Raw genomic sequence first — 24,968 nt, forward strand, 5'->3', positions numbered from 1 at the left:
AAAAAACATAAAATAAGGAACTTTTTAATCTTTCTAAACAACAACCGATCTCGTCTCTATCTTGTTAAAAAAATATATTATTAATATTTCGCATTATGAAAAATAGATTTATACCTTAAAGATTAGACTATGTCAAATATTTACTTATAGTCTTTTTATCTTGACTTATCAATTTATTTGAAATGACATATACTTTAGATCTAGGACTAGTCACTAGGACAATAGATCTTGATCTATCATAGACTAGGCTAAACCTAGACCGAGTAGACCTATATAAAATAAAGCTAGATCTCTGACCTACATAAAATTGTAAAGCACAAAGTTATCATATTCAAGGTAAACTGTTTAGTAGACAGTAGGAACGATTAAATTGATCAAAGTCCGAGAAGTGGGTCTAGAGTCTAGATCTAGATAATCTTATTCTGATAGACTAGATCTAGAGATAGATCTACTTGGTCTAAGTTATAGAATGTCGGGTTTACGGATTCTTGTAGGATGCAAACGAGTAATTGATTATGCCGTAAAGGTTTGTTGTTAAAACTTTAAATTTAAAACAAAACATTCGTTACATTCACAGTCACAGTAACATTGTCACTTGTGAATGATTGTGACCATTTATTATTAGGGTCACCATTGTCATTGATGATTCAACTTGAATTCAAGATAATGATAAATGAAGATTGATTCAAATTGAACAATATGAATATTCAATATTGAATTACTATCACTACTATCTGACTACTAGAGTCTACTAAATTTAAAATTACTTACTATCAGTATCACTTTTTTAGTATCAGTTATTTGAGTTATCAGTATCGATCGACTAATCGACAGTATATAAATAAATAATATATCAGTATCCAGTATCAACTATCTGACTATCATTGACACTATCGACTATCATCAATTGAAAATCATTCATTCAATGATGATGATGATTGATTGGAGTATCCCAGACCTGCCTACCGTTACGCAAAATGCGTATTCGTTACGCAAAATCTCCCAAAAATGACCGTCAGTACGCAAATACGCATTGAACCCGTCGCGTTACGCTTTTCGTATCCTTTTTTCCCCCCTCTCTTGACTAGCTTACGAGCGGTCACGGAGGTCACGCTAAGCCGTTTTGTTTTGTTGGCCGGGGGAGGGGGGGGGGACAGAAAAGGTGGGGGAACACATTGTGTCCAGATCTATACGTTGATTGGTTCTTAAAAGCAATTAGATTTAGTCTAGAAATGAAGAACGCGAGAGTGAGGGAGTGGCGGGTTGGTACCGTCAGTTAGCTGATACACCAACGTGACTTTTTTTTTTTTTGTAAGTTCATTAGTAGAATCCCTGATTCCCGTATTCCCGTCATTTGTATAGAAAAAAATATCGAAGTGCTATCGATTCAAAACACATTGGGTGACATTGTAGATATCTAGTCTAGATCTGGATTCTAGATCTAGAATCTAGATAACTTGTTATACAGGAATAGATCTAGCTAGACATTACGACATTACGATTGATGATTACGTTATGTCATGAGTCTCTACATTACTCTACAATCTAGATCCAATTTAGTTGCAGTATGATTTAGATTAAAAAGATCTAGATCGATAACATCTACTACCATCTAGTCTAGATCTAGTCTAGATTAAATTCTTAGTCATAGTATAGAATAGATCAAGGATGAAGGTAGGCTTACGAAAGTTTGGAGTAGACCTACGTTTGTAGCGGATTCACGGCATCGGTAACACTCTTGAGCCCAGATCTAGAGTAGATTATATTCATTATATAGACATAGATCCAAATCTAGTCTAGATATCATCTCTATTGTCGTATTGATTTAGATTGTAGATCTAATCATGACATCTAGATCTAATATTATATATATATATATGACAAAATAGTGGTTCGCGTAAGTGTTACGCATTGTGGTGCTAAAATACGCATTTTGACCATCAGCGTTACGCATTTGGACTTTTTTTGGTACGCAGGTCTGGCCTCAGTATCGACTATCGTAACTTACTAACTAGCAGTCTTGTCTAGTAACTTATTAGACTCTAGCTATTAACTATTATCTCTAAATTGGTAAACAAAAACAATAGATAAACACAAAAACCTTAATAAAAAGCAGTAGCCAACATAAAACCCAAAAGAAAAAGTTTTACTCTGGAACAAATGCAACCTAACACAACTACATCAACCTGCATTAAACTTTCAACTTACAAACATTCTTATCAGAAAAAGACATTAACTAACCAGTTGATGACCTCTGGAATTTCATTAAATACTATTTTAAAAACATTATAGAAAATCATATACCAACTAAATACACATCAAACTAGATAATATCAATAGTCCTTGTTTGAGTAGAATCTTGGTGAAGACTGGGATTTTTAATTTTGGGATCTTTGAGCACTTCTATGTCTATCTAGCTCTAGAGTACTGCCTGTCATTAGACTTAGTTGGGGAAAAGTAAAGGCAGTTGGTCATTGTGTTGGCCACATGACACCCCTGTTAACTGTGGGCCACAGAAACAGATAGATGACCTTTACATCATCTGCCTGATAGATCGCAAGGTCTGAAAGAGGAACTTTATTTTTTACTAGCCTCATGATAAGTAATAGTAGATGGTCTAGATCTAGATTCAATGATTCAAGTATTTCAAGTACAATAAAGATTGGAATGATTAATAAGTTAAAATATAGAATCTAGATCTAGAATCAGTGGCGAAGCTAGGAATTTGCCATCATTTGGGAGGCCCGGTAGGCTTGACCTCTTTAGGGGTTCCTTCATTATGACATGAGATAATGGCGTAATATTTAATGTTTTACAAAAAAAAAATTAGAATGTATATACTCAGTCTCCTCATCCCCCCCACAATAGCTATGCCACTGTCTAGAATCTCCAGGTCTAATAATAGGTCATAATAGATTCATTTATATCCATGAAAATAGACATCTATTTAATATTATATTATAATTTATAATTATGATATATCTTAGTCTTAGTGTCACATAGACTATATCTAGTTGATCATACTAATGACTAGATCTAGATTTTCTAGAGAATAGATTGTATTATTATTATTATAATATTACACTTATAGATAGATATCTAGATTTTACTTCTAGATATATAATTTTATCAAATCTAGAATCTAAAAATCATAGAATGATAAATGAGATACAGATTAAACTAGTGTACCAGTGTACACCAAACTAAACATTAAAAACAGTTTAATCTAGATTTCTAGACTGAATATCTTATCTTATAGTACAAAAGTTACTTTTAAAATATCTAATTAAAATATCATGCTGAATGTTAATCAGTCACCAAAACTCTGCTAAGTCTTTTGCTTTCCTGGCTGATTCAGGCAACCCATTCCATTCTCTAATGGCACTAGGGAAAAAAGAGCTCAAATTTGTCCTAGTATATATGCAATAAGAAATGTGCTTCTCACTGAAAAGTCTGTTCTTACTCATACTGAGCTTATAATAATAAATATCAACTCACTCTGTCTGACTGTCTTTCTGTCTGACCAAGATCTTTTTTACATTACCATTATTACGTCTCCTACTTCTCATTCTCGAATCAAGTTGAAACTTTGCACAATTATTTATTGTCAATGACAACACTTGAATCAATAACAAAAAAATTCAACAATTATTTAGAGGTCTAATCAATTAGATGTAATTAATTATTATTATTCTTTTTTTTTTTAACAGATTAGAGTCAAGCCAGATAAATCAGGAGTTGTTACAGATGGGGTTAAGCATAGCATGAATCCTTTTGATGAGATTGCAGTAGAAGAGGCAGTCAGGCTGAAAGAGAAAAAGATAGTATCTGAAGTTATTGCAGTCTCCTGTGGGCCTCCTCAATGTCAGGTACCAGTACCGAAATGTCTCCATCTTAAAATATAAAACATTAATTAACCATCAGATTTTACTATAAATGTAACTAGTTTAGTTAAACATACATGAAAAGGGAAATCATGATTTTGAATGTGAGTATTGACTAATTATTTCAATTTCTAGCACCCAGAATTTTAAAAATAATTATTAAATGTTACCAGGAAGTGTTAAGAACTGCAATGGCCATGGGGGCAGACAGGGCCATCCATATTGAGGTAGATGCTAAGACTTATGAAGAGAGTGTACAGCCGCTGCATGTGGCCAAAGTTCTGTCAAAAATTGCGCAGGAAGAAAAAGCTGACATAGTTATGACTGGTAAACAGGTACTGGAACGAGATTATTTTAAACTAGTAGTGTTTCAAAATATTTCTTACTCCTATGTTTGGATTTATTTAAATCTGCTACATTTAATGTAGAAATATATTTCGATATGTAATTATCTTGTATGTTATTTTTTCCCAAGGCTATTGATGATGACGCTAATCAGACAGCTCAAATGGTGGCCTCTTTGCTAAACTGGCCACAGGTAAAAAAAAAAAATAGGTTACTCAATAATTAAATTGTTTTGTTCTGTTTTTACATGTGTAAGATTTTTTATTCAGAATTGAAGATTATTACGTTCTATTCCAAATATTGAGCATGATGACATGGGGTGATGATGGCATACCACACAACTTGGCATCCAAAATAAATTGATTTGCTTATAGGTGTTTTTTTTATTATATATAAGTAGAAAAAAAAAGACCTTGCATTCTATATGGAAGATGATGTAATGGTCATCTGTTTCTCAGGCCCACGGTTAACGAGGGTGTCATTTGGCTAGCACAATGACCAACTACCTTTACTTTTTCACAACTAATGATATATACACAAATTAATATTCTGTAGTCCTTATGCATACACATTATATATAAAATGTAAAGTGAAAAGAAGAATAATGAATGAATATGGTCATAACTGTTGTTTAAACTTTTTAAAAAGAAATTGTTTGTAAGTTCTAGATTTCCTTAATTTCAAAGGTTTAGTTTATAAGTATTTATTAGTCTGAAGGAATGTCTTTTAACTTATATAACAAAGCAAATAGAGAAAATCATTTTTTTACAATGACTTTGTACATTTACAAGTAAATAAAACCCTGTAGCTCTGTTTATCACATCAAAATCAATGTCTTATGAAGACAAATCTAGCTTAAAATTGTTCCTTTTAATGTTGGTTCTTGTATTTCAAAAAGTTCCCCTTTTCAGACCTTGTGACCTATAGAGCTGATTATGTAAAGGTCATCTGTTCCTGTGGCAAACGGTTAGCAAGGGTGTCATGTGGCCAGCAAAACGACCAACCTTCTTTACTTTCCCCAACTAATGTTAGGTACCTATTAGAGCTGGGTAGACTCAGAGGCACCCAAAGATCCCAAAATTAAAAATCCGTCTTCACCAGGATTCGAACCCAGAACCCCAGTTTGGAAGCAAAGCGCTTTACCACTCAGCCACTGCACCTCTTTTGTATTACTAAGTGTATTTACATTTTTTCCCCCTTTGTTTTTCAATCTGTTAATGTGTTTTTGTTTTGATACTTTAATAAATGCTTTAGTTTTACTGGCTACTCTTTTATTGGATTTTATTTGCTGCCAAGGCCACATTTGCCAGTAAGCTGGAGAAGGTGGATGATGGATTTAAAGTGACCAGAGAAATAGATGGTGGTTTGGAGAATATTAAAGTCAAGCTGCCAGCTGTTATATCAGCTGATTTGAGGCTGAATGAGCCTCGTTATGCTACTCTACCAAACATTATGGTAAGCTATAAAACTTTTAATTTTTGACCCAATTTCTGGTTTCCCATTCCCTAAGCAAAGAGGGGTAATTCTGAATAAAATAAAATAAAACATTGTGAAAACAAAAATCAAGATATAATATTAATAAATAAATAAACAACTTTTAATAAAATTGTGCTTTTTTTTTTTTTGTAAAAAAAAAAAAAAAAAGTGCCAGTACACAGTGATTAGGTGCCGGTACTCAGTAGTTGACTGCCCTAACTTTTAACTACTAAAAATTAATAATATACGTTAAAATATAAGAAAAGTAATAATTTTTTCAAAAAGGTGCCGGTACGCTGTACTGGTGCGTACCGTCACAAAAAAGCCCTGCCTTCAAGAATAAAAAAAAGTTTTAAAAAATACTCATTTTCCCGGGTGGGGGCTTACATACTAGGGCTATGGGCCAGTTCGTTTGAAAAATTCTTTACCTAAAATAAAAAAAGCGATACACGTCCAATTTTTACTTAAAAAAAAGGTCACCACACTCTAGTTCTTGTTTTAAATCTCTTCATATAGGAAAGTTTAAAAAAACTGTTGCTAGCATCCCAAAGCATTATCTAGCTGTAGGACTTAACTGTAAAAGACGTGCTTGCTGCAGTATGAGCTATTGGGTTAAATAATTTTTATATTTTGTGTACATATTTTCTTTTTTTAACTTGACTAGTGAGATCAGGTTGTCTCAGGTCCCATTCAGAAAAAAGCTTTGCTCAAATTATTGTTTCATTCTTGAAAGCTAGAAAATATTTTCCAATAACTGACTCATCATTTTTTCTGGACTGGACAAGAATTATGTTTATTTATTTAAGTAATTTGCGAGCTGTCAAAATAGTCTCCTGACAGAGAATTAGTTTGTAATAATAAGAAAACAAAACTTGTGTGTGTGTGTGTGTTAAGATCAAGTATTAATATTTCCTAGTTATAAATTGAACCCACTTTCTAAATCTTAAAGCTGTCTGATGGCTTCTAAGTGAAACAGCTACATGCTTACAAAGAACTGTGTGATGTCATAAAGTGCTGTAGTCTTCAAATTTCTTATCTTTTATAAATTAAAGACTTTCCTTCAAATAATTATATTCTATACATATCCATAGTTCAATCTAGTTAGAGACAAACTTTATTAAGTTGGCTGATTTAGGCAACCTTTTCTATGCTCTAAAGGCACTAGGGAAGAAAGATATTGTGGATACATTTAGTGAATAGTTTAACTATTTCACAAATTTATTTGAAAAAGGTTGGGGGGGGGGGGTAGAGTTTTTTATAGGCTTATGCTTGTCCAATGTGCTATGTTGACACTATTCCAGTTTACAATTTGGTGTTCCAGTTTCCAACCCCACTCCCTCTTCAGAACTCCCAATTTCTTATGATAGTTGTCATTGGTTTTGACCTTTTTTTTTTTTTACTCGGGTATGAACATGTTTTTAACATGATAATAATAAAATTAAACAGCCAAAACTTGTGTTATATTTTACATTTGTTTAAAGTAATTACAAAACCATAATATATACCAGGTATGTCCTTAGTTTGTACCTTGAGTGTGAAAGACCCATTTTCCTATCTGAAGTGTTCTTTTGACAGGGACCTTTCATTACTCTCATATTTCAGGACTCCTTTCACTGGCATCTCATTCACTAAAAGGCCTCTTTCCTTTACGTTGTGCCAGGCTTTGCCATCTTACATGATCTAAAATTGCCCTTTTTTTTTAAAGGCAATTATCCATATCCTCTTTGAATGCTCCATCCTAATCCCCCCTTAGTTACACCCTACTACCACTAAAGCCTAACTAAGGAGAACAGCACACTATTTTTCCTTGGCACAGTCTGCAAAAGAGCTTACAGCTCAGCAGCAAAAAGCTGGCTAGAAGAAGAAGAAGAAAATGCAATTATAATCCTCATCATTAGGAAGAGGTTTTTATTTCTGACCTTGTTTTGTTTCATTCTTTCTCAAACCCTAAAGAAAGCCAAAAAGAAGCCACTGGTAAAGAAGACACTAGCAGACTTTGGTGTGGATTTGAAACCCAGGCAGAAAGTATTGAAAGTGGAAGAGCCCCCCACCAGGCAAGCTGGCTCCAAGTTGGGAAGTGTCGAGGAGCTGGTTCAAAAACTGAGAGACGCTGGTCTCGTTCCATCTTGAGGTCAGCCATTGCTGTGCTACTTATATTTCTATTTTAGTCCTTTTTTATGTTCAAAATTGTTTTGACCAAATATTATTATCAGATAAAAAAAAAGAGGATTTGATAAGATTATTTAAAGACTTACCACAGATCTTAAGCTAAACCCTTAGCTTGGTGCTGTTTTATTTTTAAAAGTGCAGGACAATATAGATATTTGTTATATTTAACAGAATGTAATTATGTCTGATTAGTTTTTTTGGGGGGAAAGGGGAAGTTGGTTGAGCTCTTTAGTGTTTCTTTCACAACCCAGAGTCTGAATGTTAATGTAGGCTTGGATATTTAATTTCAGATTTGAGAGCATCCCTCAAGTTGTTGTTTTAAATAAAATAAAACCCTTTTTAAAACAAGGCAAAAATGGCAGTACATGTATATCAAAGTCTTCTCTCAAATGCCACACTACAGAAAATCCAATTTTATTAGGATCTTCATCATGCTTCAGATAAGTTACTATGGCCCTCCAAAAGCATCATCTTCTAAAATTCAGTATTTCTATTTCATGAACATTCCTAGCCTATAAACTATTTTAAAAGTAATATTAATAAATATAGTTTGACATTTATTAGCAATATTGAATTTAGATAAATAGCAATCTTAAAAGAAAATTAGACAGAGGTCCACAGGAATAATTTTTCTTCCACTAAATCTCATAATGGTCTCATAGTCAATTTCACAGTCAGTTTGAGAACATCTTAAGTGTCATTTTGTGTGTTTAAAATGTGTGAATTAAACTGACCCTAAAGAGCAGTTGTGTAACTTAAATTTTTGTTTTATTAGGCTTTTTTTTTTTTTTTAAACAAATTACACACATTGTATGTAATGAAGAAGAGTGAAGGTAATCAATCAACATTTGTACATGTTAACTTGTTGTTCTCTCCAGGTTAAACATTACTGTAGTGTAACCGTGTGTTGAAAGACTTTTACCTACTGGAGACTATCATAACTCTGTGTGATCAAAGAGTGCTGCCCAAGGGAGCCAATCAATTGTTTTGTGATATATTACATTGTTATATACCTTGAACTTGTTCTGCAAGAGTTAAGATTAAATATACAGTTTCTTATAGAGACAATATCAATCATTTCTTGTGTTCTTTTTTATTGACTAGTTTGTCTTTATATACCAGGATTTGTAGATTTACATTTTTTTCTTCACATTTTTTAAACCAGTTTGATGATGCTAAGCTGTCATCTCCTCTGCAGTCATGTCTCGGAGGATATTCCAGCTACCGTCGCCTCCGTGGAAACGTCCGCCTGGGAAAGTGGATAGGCTAAGAATGGTAGCTAACATAGCTCTCAGTGGGCTACCACACGTACCCTCGAGAGACATTCGCGGATTGGCACATCTAGGCTCTAATCCCAAGTGTATTGAAAGTAAACAGATATGGTCAACAGTAAATGAAGATAAAAGGGAAGTCGATAATAACATTCATGGAGTGCCTCGACTTACGCACTACATTTCAATCTCTTCTGTAAACATAGGTTTAGATATAGACTTAAAAAAGGTCTTTTTTAGTCACTTTTATATTTATTGAACACACACACACATAAATAAATAAAACAATGATTAGTTAAATTTTTTTAATATAAGTTTGATCTGGACATATAACTTTATATAAATGGAAAACAATTCCTGTCAATGAGGTGGTTCCGAATCTCTGACCTACTTTATAAAACGTCACGTGACTGTGGTCTTATACATGGGAATAATGGCAATATCTTCCTATGATAAGATGTAGATCTAGATTTAGTGCTGGCCTAATCATACAAATTAGTGAATTATTGTAGCATACTTTTTATTACTTAAAGATGTATAGATCTAGACTATTTTCGTGTTTAAATTACAATAAAATCAATGAGGTCATTAATGTAAACAACACACCCATGTGATTGAGAAGAGATCCGGAACTACCTCATTAAACGCAATAGTATTCTAGGAAGTCTGCTACTTTTCTTAGTTTCAATCTTTCTGAATAAAACTTTCCAACAAGACACTAGCATTAAAATTAAAAGTAAAATACATCTTTCAGACCTTTTGATCTATAGTAATGATGCCGGAAAAAAACTTGTTACCCTGTGATTGTGTGGCCATTACGTAATTACTATTTTTTAGCGTGGGGTTAGAACTGTAAACTTCTGCTAATATAAACGTCTCGCAGAGAGCTTGATAACCTCCCTTGTGTTTAGGTTGCGTTCCGCGGTCATTCTACCGACACAAAGAGATCATGTTTCCGCGGGACACGCGCGGCGGACAGCGATGGCTAAATGAGCCTTCTTGGGCAAGAAAAAAAAAAGAAACCGGGAGGGGGGTACTCGAACTGGGAGCTCCTGCCTTGTAATTTATTTATTTTTAACGAACACAATGGTCGTAGTTTAGAGACCTCCCACTTAAAAATAAAGCACCCCCCTCTCTCTCTCTCTCTCGGCACTTCACCTGAAACACCTGCCGTTACTGGACACGTGGTCCCCCACATCTCCCCCCCCCCCTTTCCTACTCTTTCTGAGCTTGACCTGCTCCACGATAGGATCACTTACCCGGAAGTGGTCATCGCCCGAAGTAGGGGACCGCGAGTGGGAAAGGGGAGAGGGAGAGAGAGAAAATACAGTAGACCGTTTTTCTTTCTTCCTTCAACCAGCGGCCATATTTTTTAAAAGCGAATCCAATCCTTCGTATCTTGTGGTTTAACTCTTTCTCTCCGTAATTATTTACCACATTCTGGTGGAATCAACGTTGGTATCGTCAGTTAGGAGAGAAAGAGTTAAATTTACAAGTGCACTTACAAGTGATATATTGTCAGACATGATGTAGCTAAAGGAAAAGAGCTTTGGTGTAAATGTTATTTAGTGATTTCATCCGTAGGTCTACTGCAACCTGAAAACATTCACAGGACAGAAAGATGAAACAATGTTTATGAACAGAGGGTGCTCTTCTATATTCAAGGTTGTTTATATAGAACGTGTTACTCAGAGCTCCTCTTTTTTTTCTCTCTTTTGATAAAGCGTATTTACTGTTCCACTCACATTTAGTGGACACAAGACAGAAATAGACTCTCCACTGACTGAGAGAGATATTTTTTTTTATGCTTCGTCTGAGAAACAATCTTTATAATTCTCTTCGTCGCCCAGCCATGCACGCAAGCCGACTCTCTAGCCCTTGATGACAAAGTCATGGAAAGATAACTCTTTTACTTCTGCAATTCGGACTAGAGTTACCCCACGTAACATTCACGGCGACAGAAAGCACGGCTCAGAAAAAAAAAAGGGGGGAGGGGGGGGGGAGAACAAGTAATCTTTCTCTTAACATTCTATATTTGATTACATTTATGTGTGTATTCTTTTACACGCGTCAATATCTGGTGTCAATAAAAAAATGTTTTTTTTCCGTAGCTTTGTTTTGATTTCGCCCCTTCTTATCGCCCTTTGTTTCTTAACAGGTCAACAGGTTCTTTCAATGTAGTCAAATTTCCTGTATCAGGTAACTGTTTATTTCTATCAGTCGCGTATTTCTGGAAAAAAATGTCATCGACGAAACTGTTGCTCTCAAACTTCGCAAGATGGCTGTAAGCTTTGTTTGAGAACATTGGGACAACTATGGCGACGTTGTTCTTGTTCATACTCACGGAAGCACAGTCATACTCTCTGCTCGACAATACGCTGCCTACAATTAATGAATCACTAGGCCAAACGTTCAAAAAGATATGCCTGTATCTTCCAAAACCTGTTTTCAGTCATGGACAACTGTATGTTGCTCTCTCCAGAGTTCCTTCTTTTCTTTCACTCACAGTCGTTTGTCCACCCCATTGGACAACTGTGTCTTTCAGAAAGTGTTCACCCCTCACTTAATAGCTGCGTATGCTACGCCGCGGGTCTACTACTTATACTGTATTAGTTGTACATTGTATGATTTATTGCTATGTTTTATTACTTACATTGTAAGATAAGCTCAATCTATTTCTACAAAGCATATATCTACTCACGCTGTCTGTCTGGTGCACGCTATTTCTCCCACACCCAATCTCGGATCAAATTTTGCACAATTATTTCTTTTACCTGACATCACAAGAATCATTAAAAACAAAATAACCAATTAGTTAATTAGCTATTGGTAATTAATGATTTTGTTTTGTTATCTTGAATAAGGGAAAGAGATCGTATTTGAGCGATGTGGTGGTAAAAGTTGAATTAGTTCCCTTGAGTAATCTTGAGACGTTTCTTGTGAACATTTTTTTAAAGCATTGAAAAAATGATCCTGTTAACATTTTCACCTAGATACCCCCCTTCTTCCCTCCCCCTTTCACATCTGGTCCAGACCAGTGATAAGATCATGGCGCCTAGAGACTGGTAAAAGGTAAACAAAAACAATTATCTCTATCGCACAGATTTATATGCCAAGGTCAATCATGCATATGACTGCCTGGTCGTGCGGTTTGCGCGCTGGACTGTCGTTTGAATTTATCAATGGTCCAGGGTTCAAACCCTGCTCGCTCTCATCCCCCGTCGTCCTGCGGGAGGTTTGGACTAGGAAGTAAACTATCTTCAACTCTGAAGGAACATCCGAAACATGTAAAACAAACAAACATTCATTATGACTGATTCAAACTAATTCATACAATTACATTTAATATCAACTTTTTTTAAAAAAAGTATTTTTGTTTTTCTTGTTGTTGATAGTTTCCCCTGATTTTAGCAGACGAATCAGAGGAGGGCACATGCATGCAGAAACTGGGAACACATAGCTCTAGATAGCTGCTTAGTGATGAAACACTCGTTATGCGTTTTTTTTCGTTCGCTGTAGCTGGGCTTAAGGTCAAAGGTTAATTGCCAGCCTGGGGTCGCACAAAGCCACATTCGACCGTAAACATACTGGACAGCAGGATGTCAGAGCAGGTGACCAGCGCCCACTGATGAGGCCCGTGCCGCCACCCCATTCGCTACAACAACGCTATTTTGGTCTTGTACGCTTTCTTTCTCCTGGCCTCATTCTTTTTTTTTTTTTTTTCAATCACTTCTCGTCCACATTTCTTTATCCACAATCCACTTCTTGGTTCTCCTCGACCCCACCGGTCCAGCTGTCTATTTGTGCCCGTCCTTATTTTTCAGGGATACCTCACACCAGGGGCGGAAACTTCGCTGACGGAGGCTGATTGTTTAGGTGACACTTCCAGCGAAAGAGGGCGCCAACGATTGTTGAAAGGCGAAACAAAGCAAACACGGCAGTAACAAAGACTCAACGGAAGAAGCAGCGATCCATCCCACAATCCTCCACTTTAACAACTATTCATACTTTGTTTGCTAATATTAGATCTATTTTTAGAATGTTTGTATAGTTATTATTTCATGTGCCTTTTTTTTTTTCGAGGAATACAGTTATCGTTTTTAGAGACCACACAAAGGGAGAAAATCCACTATTTACATATGTCTGTCAAAAGCCGTGACATTTAGGCCTATAAATATTGCAAATAAAATATTCTCTTCTGACAAAAGCCACACCATAAATAAAAAAAAAATAAATAAATTTCCTATTTCAGACCTTGACGGTGTCATGTGGCCAGCACTTTTCCGAAAGTCAGGTACCCATTAGAGCTGGGAGAACTCAGCCCTAAGTAAAGTAAAGTAAAGTAAAGTTCCCCTTTCAGACCTTGTGGTCTATAGGGCAGATGATGTAAAGGTCACCTGTTTCTATAGTCTACAGCACAACGACCAACCACCTTTACTTTTTCCCTAACTAATGTCAGGTACCCATTAGAGCTGGGTGGACTCAGAGGCGCCCGAAGATCCCGAAATTAAAAATCCCAGGATTCGAACCCCGTCCCCAGGTTCGGAAGCCAAGCGCTTTACCGCTCAGCCACCGCGCCTCCAGAGGCGCCCTAAGAACCCCGAAAAAAAAAAACAGTCTACACCAGGATTCGATTCCGGGAAACCTCCGCACCTCGGCAGACCATTAAAGAACTAGATTTAGAGACGCTAAAGAAAGCAGAAATAATCCACAAAACACGGAACCATAACTTTGAAATACAAAAAAAAATGCACATATGAATATATGTGTTTAATAAATGTTTACTGTTCATGACACTAGCTCCAGCTGGAATAACCTGCCCAGTGTGCGGCCGAACATTCCGGGCTCACATAGGTCTCACCAGCCACACGAGGAGACACAAAACCCCAGTGCAAAGCCCTCAGGCCCCTCAATGGCGAAAATAAAATCATCATCGAACCATACTGTTTATTTCATAAAATTGTACAGGAAAATATGTGCTGTGTTATGTAGGCCTATAGATTATTTAACTCTTTCTCTCCGTAATTATTGTCCAATTCCGATGGAATTATTCATTTTGCTCATTTGTGTTTCACTACTCTGTTATGATTGATTAAATTTCAATAACTTTTTTGAATGTAGATCAGGAAATGTTATATTAGGTATAGAATTATAGAATAATGCATGCTCTTTTTATATAACACTAAAGTTTATAAAACCAAACATTAATTAAATTTAAAGGGGTCAAAACAACGTTGGTATCGTCAGTTAGGGGTGAAAGAGTTAAATAGACGTTTGCAGTTTTATTTGAATACTGTTTTTATAGGCCCTAATATAAATGCCAGGGGTCGAAATCTGTTAGAAGGAACAAAAATTCATATAGTCCCTTTAACAGAGTAAACTGAGGAATTCTCTGGTCCCTTTAACAGAATAAACTGAGGAATTCTCTGGTCCCTTTAACAGAGTAAACTGAGGAATTCTCTGGTCCCTTTAACAGAGTAAACTGAGGAATTCTCTGGTCCCTTTAACAGAGTAAACTGGGGAATTTTCTGGTCCCTTTAACAGAGTAAACTGAGGAATTCTCTGGTCCCTTTAACAGAGTAAACTGAGGAATTCTCTGGTCCCTTTAACAGAGTAAACTGAGGAATTCTCTGGTCCCTTTAACAGAGTAAACTGAGGAATTCTCTGGTCCCTTTAACAGAGTAAACTGGGGAATTTTCTGGTCCCTTTAACAGAGTAAACTGAGGAATTCTCTGGTCCCTTTAACAGAGTAAACTGAGGTATTCTCTGCTCCCTTTAACAGAGTAAACTGAGGTATTCTCTGGTCCCTTTAACAGAGTAAACTGAGGAATTCTCTGGTCCCTTTAACAGAGTAAACTGAGGAATTCTCTGGTCCATTTAACAGAGTAAACTGAGGAATTCTCTAGTCCCTTTAACAGAGTAAACTGAGGAATTCTCTGGTGGTGTGAAGGTCTGCAACAGTACCCCCCCTCTTTGACAGGGAACGAGAATCTTCTTAGGGATGTTTATGTCCTCGTAGGTGTCTGCGAGTTCAGTTGTCACTATCCCCTTGGCTTATAAAACAACAGGGTGTATTGTTATTATAGTTTAGTTCCATGTCGCTTAATCTTTAATCCCCAAGTTTAGGTTTGCAGGTTTTATTCGTTTTTCACTTTCAGTTTTTCTAACGTTGTGAAATAGTGGCATTGACTATTGAGATATATGTGATGGCTGCGAATTTTTCTATGATGTCAATAAATAGTATATCTGGGCAGGGCCGGCCTTTGGGAATAGGCAAACTTGGCAGCCATCTAGGGCCTCCGATTGGTGGGCTCTATTCGCACAGGACTCTTTACAATATTTTTAAGATAAGAAATAGCGAAACTTGTGCCCAATGTCATTGTTTGAGTACACTAATTTTAAAATAAATTGCATATTTTTTTTTTCGCTGTATATTTTTATAAAGCATATATAAACTCACTCTTTCTATCTATCTGTCTGTCTGTCTGTCTGTCTGACTGTGTAGTAAAAATTTTGAACATGTTTTTTTGTCCCACTTTCCATTCTCGGATCAAGTTAACACTTTGCATAATCGTTCACTGGACCTGAAAAGACACGAATCAATAACGAAAATTATCAATTAGTTAATTAATTATTGTTGATGAGTTATTCTGTTTGATATCGAAATAAGGGAGTAATTGCTAATTAAAGAGAGATGTGGATGTATATATGGATTTAATCCCCTCATTACGTTTTAACATGTTTTTTCTCCCATTTCCCATTCTCGGATCAAGTTAAAACTTTGCACAATTATTCATTGTTTATGATAATACACGAAATCAATCCAAAAATTAACCAATTAGTTAATCATTTAGAACTAAATAATTAATTTTGCTTTAAAAGACAGAATAAGAGCTAAACACTGTAATTTACCGAAAAAAATGGCAGTCATTAGCGTAATTTTTCTCTTAGATAAGCTCACCAATTTTTGGATCAAGTTGTACAATAGACAGAACATTAATCAATTTTTTTAAATTAACAAAATAGTCAATTAACTACTGGTATTAAATTTAACTCTAATGTCAAGGCTGTCCTACTGCATGATTCTGAAACATGGAGAACAACTGAAGCGACAACAAAAAAAAGTACAGATGCCTGAGAAATATCCTAAAAATACACTGGTACGACAAAGTAGAAAACAAAAAAAAAACTGTGGGGAGATGAGTGGACAGAAAAATATAGAAGTGCAGATCTCAGAGAGGAAGTGGAGATGGATTGGTCACACCTTTAGAAAAGATACCAGCAACAGAGCTAGGCAGGCCTTAGAGTGGAACTTCCAGGGAACAAGACGCAGAGGAAGACCAAAAAGAACATGGCGACGCAGTGTACTAGAAGAAGCCGAGAGGACCGGGAAGAGCTGGGAAACCATAAAAAAAAAACTAGCAAGAGACCGTGGAGAGTGGCGTGTTTTTGTCGAGGCCCTATGTTCCATGAGGAACTCAAAGGAGTGATGATGATGATGAATTAATTAATTATTTTGTTTGCTACTAGCAAGGGAAATTAATCCTTTAGTATTCATAAATAGTTAAACACAGCTAAATATGTAGGGTTTCTTCCCCTTAGACAAATGAACGTTATTTCTCCCACATCCATTCTCGGACCAAGTTGAAAATTTAAACAAATTATTTATATCTCTGGCATTCATAGATCCACCAAATAAAAAGATTCAATGGCTGGTATGTTTTAATTATGCTACTTGCCACCCGAGTCAAGTCTGGATTTATTAACTTAATCAGCGGTCAAAACTAAAATACTGGATGTCTTTATCCGCAAAGCTCGGAGGTTTGTTCGGCCTGATACATATGGCGGAAAGAGCTTCATAACAAATGACGCATTTGTCACCTCACGTTTTAGTATATTTTTTTTTATGCTTGACAATCGTTCCATAATTTGTTTGATAATAATGTAATCAAAGTAATGCCTATCTCCTTAATTATTACAAATGTATATGCATACCAAGCATGGTATAAATATGCTTGGTACAACACGTTAAAAAAAACAAACAACTTCCGTTCAAAAATAGCCAAAAAAGAACAAAACAATTTTCAAATGGTCATTCGACCCCAAAAGGGGTCGCTGCCTATGATTTATGATCATTTGCTGTAGACGAGTTCTTTTCGTTAGTATTGGAAATTTTTTATGTTACCTATTTAAGCTTTGAAAATTTTACAGTTTTGAAAGATTTTATTGGCCTCAAGTCACTCTAGAAAAATACCAGATGGTCAGACATATTTCAGGTAGCAAAGTCATGTTTAGGAAATCCTCAATCAAATAAAATTAACTAAAGTAAACTAAACAATCAATGACTTTTAGAGTTACTGGAACTGTAATCTTGCTGAAGAGCATGTTAAATTGTCCTCTTATGAGAGAACAATGCTTTATACTCAAAGATCTTTTATTGCAAGAAAGGTCTTAAACTGGTACGATTTTAAGTGGCGCATCCGAATAAGAAGTGAAAAATAATTGGCGCAGGGAAGCAAAAGGTTGCCCTCCCCCCCCCTCCCCTAATTTATTGTTATGAAATGTTAGTTGTAGTTTGTCTCAGAGGCTACCTTTAAGCTACCAGGTAGACGCTCTGTCTAGCAACATCAATTACATTCGAAAACCTAAACCATATTTTGTTTAAAAAGTGTAGCAGAAGAAAATTAAGGCAGAAAATATCGCTTGCCTTCAAACCTGTCTCTCACCGAGATCATCTCCCTTGTTTTATTTGGCGCGCCAGATCTTCTGGTTTTTTGGCACACGGCGTTCGCTTAGTGAGGGCCGGTGTCGTGTTTTTATGACTGAACCACAGGACGAATTTGTCCTGGTCCCATGATAGACGACGCCAATAGAACTATACTTTTTTTCCCCCCTTTTGCTGATAAGGTGGGAGGGAATGGGTACATAATGTGTGTGCGTGGAAAAAAATAAACCAAAAACAAGCCAGGTCTTTGACGTGAATGATTCCGTCGCCTTAATCCTGATTCACGAGGACGCGTCGCGTGCTGTGTTGTGTGTATTCTAAAGGGGGCCCTAGCCTGTAACGGTGTTCAGCTAGGTATCGTTTACCTCTGTAAACATTTGGAGACACAATTTTCTGTCATGATTTGACCGTTAGTGTGTGCAATATTCAGACACAACAATTATACATGGATTATAAGCTGTGGATGAGATGGATAAATAACACACGAGCTATCCTATAGCAGGTAGGAATCGTAATATTTGTTCTTTTCTTTACTCTAATCTAGAAATCTAGAATAGAGTTATAGACATAGACTATAGAGATCCTGACTTTAGATCTAGATGAGTAGATCTACATCTAGATCTATATATTATTTAGATCTAGATCTAGTTTCTAGATGATACTAGACTCTACAAGACTCTAGATCTATTTACAGTTCTATAAATATATACTTATATAGTCAATATAGATCTAGATCTATACTTTAATTACTAGATTTAGGTTTATAGACACTAGATCTAGATCTATATGATGCCAATAGACTAGTTTAAGATAATAAGTATGCTTTTTTTAGGCTAGAATAGTAAATCGTGATCTAAGTCTAGAGTTTTTTGTTTTTTTTAAAGTTCTTTTCAATCTGTGCTTTTCAAATGTTTAAATATATTATGTACAACAATCTAGTCTATATAGTCTATAGATATAGAAGTAGATCTATTTGTTTGTAAATGTTTTATATCTTTCGGATGTTCCTTCAGAGTTGAAGATAGTTTACTTCCTAGTCCAAACCTACCGCAGGACGACCGGGGATGGGAGCGGGCAGGATCTGAACCCTCGACCATCGATAAATCCGAACGACAGTCCAGCGCGCAAACCGCACGACCAGGCAGTAGTATAGGCCTATCTAGAAATATTAGGTAAATATACTTTACGACTCTAGATCTAGGTCTATGTCTTAGTGAGAGTTTATATATAGATCTAATATATTTAAGACAGACTAGGTCTAAATAGGGATCTATGGAGATAATGCACTAATCGTTAGACAAATTTCCTTATGGATAATAAAAATTATTTATTTATAGATCTAGATCTAGACAAAAGATTTGAAAAGACAAAATCGTTTTCTTTCATAATGATGATTTAACCTGTAAGGCCTGCCATTATTATAATGATTATAACATAATAATAGACTTTTGTATCTGGTGGATGAATGTCCATCCTAGATTTAAAAAGTTGCATTCACCGTTTACCTACAAACTAGTTGTGTGTACAAACTAGATCTATATGATTATTTACATTTCCAACGGTTTACTAGATCTATGCAAAAATCGGTTAACATTTTTGATCCATTAAAGTAGTTATATTTATAAATTGGGTCAACGCAAGCACCCCGTAACAATACTACACAAAACAAAACAAAAAGTGTTTAATTGAAACAAAACACAAACTCCTGAATTATTATTTTTTTGAAACTATTACTGGTTATGGTTTTTCTTGTGTATACTTTTTAAATATTGGCTTTTAGAATAATGAATTGAATTTTAACTGAATTTGGTGATCACATGATGAGCACCTGACAACCTGTTTCTGGTAACTAAATTGTCGTTCTAGATCTTGTCATCTGATGCTGAGTATGCTGTTCTTTTGACCTGATTGACTGTGTAGTCGATAAAAGTTGTGTATTTGAAAAGCTGTTAAAATAGGCTGTTGTGTATATGAAATGCTGTTGAACTAGACTGTTGTGGATATGAAATGCTGTTGAACTAGGCTGTTGTGTTAGAAAAGCTGTTGAACTAGACTGTTGTGTATATGAAATGCTGTTGAACTAGGCTGTTGTGTATTTGAAATGCTGTAGAACTAGACTGTTGTGTATATGAAATGCTGTTGAACTAGGCTGTTGTATTAGAAAAGCTGATGAACTAGACTGTTGTGTATATGAAATGTAGTTGAACTAGGCTGTTGTGTATCTAAAATGCTGTTGGACCAGGCCGTTGTGTATTTGAAATGCTGTTAAATTACGCTGTTCTGTATATGAAATGCTGTTGGACTAATCTGTTGTATATAGATAAATGGACATGATATAAACGCAGTGGACAGATTCACATATCTTGGCAGCACACTTTCCAGAAACGGAAAGATCGATAACGAAATCGACCTGCGTATCGCCAAGGCCAGTGCAACCTTTGGCAGACTGTCTAAAAACGTCTGGAACAGACGAGGTATCCCCACAAATACAAAGCTAGGGATCTTTCGAGCTGTCAGAAACGTGGACAGTGTACAGAAAACATGCAAAGTAACCGTACCACTTCCACATGACAGGCCTAAGAAAAATACTGAATGTCAAATGGCAGGACAAAATACCAGATACTGAAGTCCTTCAAAGAGCGGGTCTGCAAAGCATTCACACAATCCTGATGCAGTCCCAGCTGCGATGGGCAGGACACGTCTGCAGAACGGAAGACCGCCGCATCCCTAAACGACTCTTGTATGGCCAACTAAGAGAAGGAAAGCGCCGCAAGTTGGTCAAAGAAAGCGCTTCAGGGACACCCTCAAAGCTTCTCTGAAGGCGTTCAGCATAGACCCAGGCACCTGGGAGACAGAGGCACATGACAGAGCATCATGGCGTCGCGCTGTGAAAACTGGCGCACAGGTTGCTGAGGAAAAAGGAACAACGCTGGCAGAAGAAATGCTGTTGAACTAGGCTGTTGTGTATTTGAAATGCTGTTGTGTATTTGAAATGCTGTTGTGTATTTGAAATGCTGTTGTGTATTTGAAATGCTGTTGAACTAGACTGTTGTGTATTTGAAATGCTGTTGAACTAGGCTGTTGTGTATTTGAAATGCTGTTGAACTAGGCTGTTGTGTATTTGAAATGCTGTTGTGTATTTGAAATGCTGTTGTGTATTTGAAATGCTGTTGTGTATTTGAAATGCTGTTGTGTATTTGAAATGCTGTTGTGTATTTGAAATGCTGTTGAACTAGGCTGTTGTGTATTTGAAATGCTGTTGTGTATTTGAAATGCTGTTGTGTATTTGAAATGCTGTTGTGTATTTGAAATGCTGTTGAACTAGGCTGTTGTGTATTTGAAATGCTGTTGTGTATTTGAAATGCTGTTGTGTATTTGAAATGCTGTTGTGTATTTGAAATGCTGTTGAACTAGGCTGTTGTGTATTTGAAATGCTGTTGTGTATTTGAAATGCTGTTGTGTATTTGAAATGCTGTTGTGTATTTGAAATGCTGTTGGAGAACTAGATGATTGTGTATCTGAAAAGCTGTTAAAACTTATCTCCAATGTTTTGCCATGTATGAAGCCCGTGGATAATCGACATTCATTCACGTAATAGTCTCCCCCCTACGAGTTATCTTTCCTTTAGAATTGAGCAAATTCGCTTGCATTCTTTTGTCTGCACTGTGGGTGTGTGTGTGTGTGTGTTTGTGCGCGTAATACTTGTATATGTTGCACCTGTAAGAGGTGGTTATGGAAAGTGTGTGTGTGTGTGTCGTCATATTACTATGTCTGTGGTGTGTGTATGTGTGTGCGTGTCAACCTACAAGCACGCCAGGGGAGACTATAAATTAACACCCATTATCTGGCTTCGATTGATATATACGTAAGTGACACGAGCTCTCCTCTTTTAAAAAACGTGTTATTCTAGTGTAAAGGTCTATGTACAATGTTGTTCACGGGTCGAGGTTCCAAATAGATCTAGATCTCTCAACCTTGTATTTTGAGGCTCACTTGACTAGATAATAAGATAGCAAACCCACAAATAACAAAGCCACAGACCTATAGAATATAGGTATGGGTATAGATCTGGGTCTGTGTACAGACTCCTATTGTAGTTCTACTGTTACACATTTTCTTTCTTCTTCATTGAAGAGCGTTAAAGTCGTAAAACCGGAAACACTCGTGAAAGGTAAATATTGTCTAAGCACACATTGAGTGTCGAGGCAGAAGGATATCCCTCCCGCCCCTCTAAGAGAGTTATGTCAGCTTGTCAATTTCCTTTTTTTGTTAAAAATCGATATAGACTTGTCGCTGACAGCAGCACTTTGTGGGGTGGGTGGGCAATCACTGCCCAATCACTTGACCACTTCACTGGAATGAAATTCTTTTGGATGTTTCACAGCGGACACTGTTGAAATAATTAAAAACTAAGGAGTTTTTTTTTTATACAAAGCTTATATCAACTCTGTCTGTTTGTCTGTCTGTCTCTGTGTCTGTCTGGCCAAAAGTTTGCAGACGTTATTTCTCCGACACCCCATGTCGGATTAAGCTGAAAAATTTCACAATTATTTCATTTACCTGACAACTCAAGAATCAATAAAAAAAAAGTTTTACCATTAATTCATTAACAATAAATAAAACTAGGGTCGGATTTTCCTATAGTTTACACAATCTATAGCTTGGGGGCCCCAACATATATTGAGTTCTGACATACAACATCCCCTAACTCAAATAGCTTCAAGTCTAAATATGGCTAGCTATGCATAGAACAGTGGTACTGTTGTAGTTTGTGTTGAGACCCACTGTTCTTGAGTATGGTCTCCTGCCAAGATGACCCCTGGTCCCATAAGCCCACCTTCGTTACTCCAAAACTGTTCTTCTAAGTCAGAATAAGATCATATCCAGCCTTAGAAACATAACAACAACAACAAATGCGTTTTGTTGGTTTTGGTTCTTTTGGTGTGATGATTCATTCTCGCGCTCATTGTTTTTATCATTAAGTTGCTGTCGTCAGGAGGATGATGAAAAGTTTACTTCCGGTTTTCATCTTCTATCACCAAGTAGAGACTTAGCTTCTGACAGAGATAAAGTTTATCGGCAGAAACGAAAACAGTTTAGATTTAAAAAAAAATTGCAATGGAATAAAAAAAAATTATGCTCGCGATGAATAGTCGTCACGTCATTGTCGCCTTGACATTGTCCGGTATTTTGAAAGCAGAATAAACAACAAAAAAAGGGTCAACGACAGCGGCTTTAATAAAACAAAACAACTAACAATGTCTTGTCTGATCTGTGTGATATGTCATACTGGATAGCCTTATTGGAATGACATGAAAAAAAGTGGGGGGGGCAGCAAGGGGTAAGAGCGGCCTCCTGCTCCACCACTAGACTCGTCAAAAAATAAATAAAAAAAAATAACTTGACGCAGTTCCTAATTCGTGTTTATCATAAAATGTCAAAAGTCACTCAAGTACTTTCAGATTTCAAACTTCAAGTCAGCTTTTTTTTTTAAAGTTCTTAAACAAGTGCAGTAACAAAAAAAACAACAAAAAAAAAAAAACTTCCACAAATTAGAAACAAAAGATAATGGAAATATTTTATCTTCAGATGTTAATGCATTAAATTTATTTTTGGCTCTCTGGGACTAAATTCTTGGTATTCGGCACAATCTTAATAATGCAGAATGCCCCCCCCCCCCTTTTTCCGCCACTCCCCTCTCTTTATGTGGCTTTTACTTTCGCCCTCTCCTCTGTCTTCTGTCACACTCTGAAACTCCAAAATATCATATTGGGGTCTATATTATCATCTAGGTTAAATTAGATGCAAGTCCTTGTGCGAAAGTACGTGGAAATAACGGCGATTCCCCGCGAAATCAATAATTACAGTAGGCCTCAACGCTGACCTGCAACGTCACAACATGTGGGCGGTTTAGATCAATAGCTCGTTGCCACGTTGTATAGATATGTGACGTGGTAACGAACTATTGGTCTAAACTGCCTACAGGTTCTGACGTCGCAGGCCAGTGTTCACTCCTTCTAAAACGCTTGGTCTCGTTCTGCGCCCATAATTTATGAAGGACATCCACGCGTTCTTCCGGTTAACTTTGTGCTGTTTTAAATTTGACTGACCTATATATACTTTCTAACCAAAAGTAGCTTGAGTTTCTCCACACCTAATCAATGAGACACGGTAAGCCCTTCACTCGCGTGACCTGACATAACGTTTGCGTGTTGTTTGTTGAATGTTTGGTGCTAATAGACTGGAGTGTGACAAATCGAATAATTCTGTATGGAAAAAAAAAAAGATATTCCTGTGTATGTACTGCCTTCCTATAAGTAGCAGTGTCGTTACACTCAATGCTTCTTAATTTATAATTAATGGCTATCTTTCATATGGCTCCTCTGGGCCCATTTAGACCTAGGCCTGGGAGAAATGACCTCCCTTCTCACATGTTTGTTTATAGCAAGCAGATCATCTTGAACAGCTTTATATTGCATAAGGTTTATTGCGAAATATTTGTGTCACCCCCAGCCCTCTCCACGACATAGCTCCAAGTACGAAGGCTTACAGGGTCGGAACAAAATGCCTCTTATAGTCTAACTTTCTGTGTAAGGTATTTATAAGCGCTTTTTGATTTAAGTAGAAAAATTAATAATGACGCGCTTTTGCATGTGACGCGAGAGGAAGTCAGGTCTCTTCATACTCTGCGACATGCAAGCTGGGAATGGGGCTCGCGACATGCAAGCTGAGAATAGGGCCCGCGACTTGCAAGCTGGGAATGGGGCTCGCGACATGCAAGCTGGGAATAGGGCTCGCCACATGCAAGCTGGGAATGGTTCAAGACGTGAATTAAATTGTTTTTTTTTTAAATTTTCTTAAACGCTGTTCACGCGTAACTGCTAAGCCAAATAAGATAAAATTCTGTTTTTACATAGCTTATATCATCTCACTCTGTCTGTTTGTTTGTCTGTCTGTCTGGTAAAAATATGTACACGTTATTTCTACGGCACCCATTCTCGGATAAAGTGGAAACTTCGCATAACTATTCATTGACATAGACAAGACATGAATCAATAAAAAAAAAAGTAACCAATTAGACAATTAATTACTGGTAAT

The 24,968-nt window shown here is 36.4% G+C and overlaps 2 protein-coding genes across 2 annotated transcripts in view; both read left to right on the forward strand.

Moving 5' to 3' along the window:
• Window positions 1–257: 257 nt before the first annotated feature.
• On the forward strand, window positions 258–8,948 carry LOC106067934 (electron transfer flavoprotein subunit beta-like). Its single transcript, XM_056011099.1, has 7 exons — window positions 258–526; window positions 3,711–3,869; window positions 4,058–4,219; window positions 4,360–4,422; window positions 5,526–5,684; window positions 7,659–7,836; window positions 8,753–8,948. The coding sequence occupies exons 1-6, from the start codon at window positions 470–472 to the stop codon at window positions 7,833–7,835; spliced, it is 777 nt and encodes a 258-aa protein (XP_055867074.1). The 5' UTR covers window positions 258–469; the 3' UTR covers window position 7,836; window positions 8,753–8,948.
• Window positions 8,949–17,958: 9,010 nt separating this feature from the next.
• The window catches only part of LOC106078093 (insulin-like growth factor-binding protein complex acid labile subunit), a 55,237-nt gene continuing 48,227 nt past the window's right edge, over window positions 17,959–24,968 (forward strand). Inside the window, exon 1 of the mRNA XM_056010190.1 lies at window positions 17,959–18,372. The gene's annotated coding sequence lies outside the window, so the exon portion shown is untranslated. The remainder of the gene's footprint in view (window positions 18,373–24,968) is intronic.

The sequence above is a fragment of the Biomphalaria glabrata genome, chromosome 14 (assembly GCF_947242115.1).
Source record: "Biomphalaria glabrata chromosome 14, xgBioGlab47.1, whole genome shotgun sequence".
Lineage (NCBI taxonomy): Eukaryota > Metazoa > Mollusca > Gastropoda > Planorbidae > Biomphalaria > Biomphalaria glabrata.

What these genes read in the sequence shown, in the direction of transcription:
- LOC106067934 (XM_056011099.1), top strand. Translation starts at nt 470, where the DNA reads ATGTCGGGTTTACGGATTCTTGTAGGATGCAAACGAGTAATTGATTAT. An exon ending in GTGGGCCTCCTCAATGTCAG is followed by an intron (nt 3,870 to 4,057) that starts GTACCAGTACCG and finishes AAATGTTACCAG; the next exon opens with GAAGTGTTAAGAACTGCAAT. An exon ending in CTTTGCTAAACTGGCCACAG is followed by an intron (nt 4,423 to 5,525) that starts GTAAAAAAAAAA and finishes TTTGCTGCCAAG; the next exon opens with GCCACATTTGCCAGTAAGCT.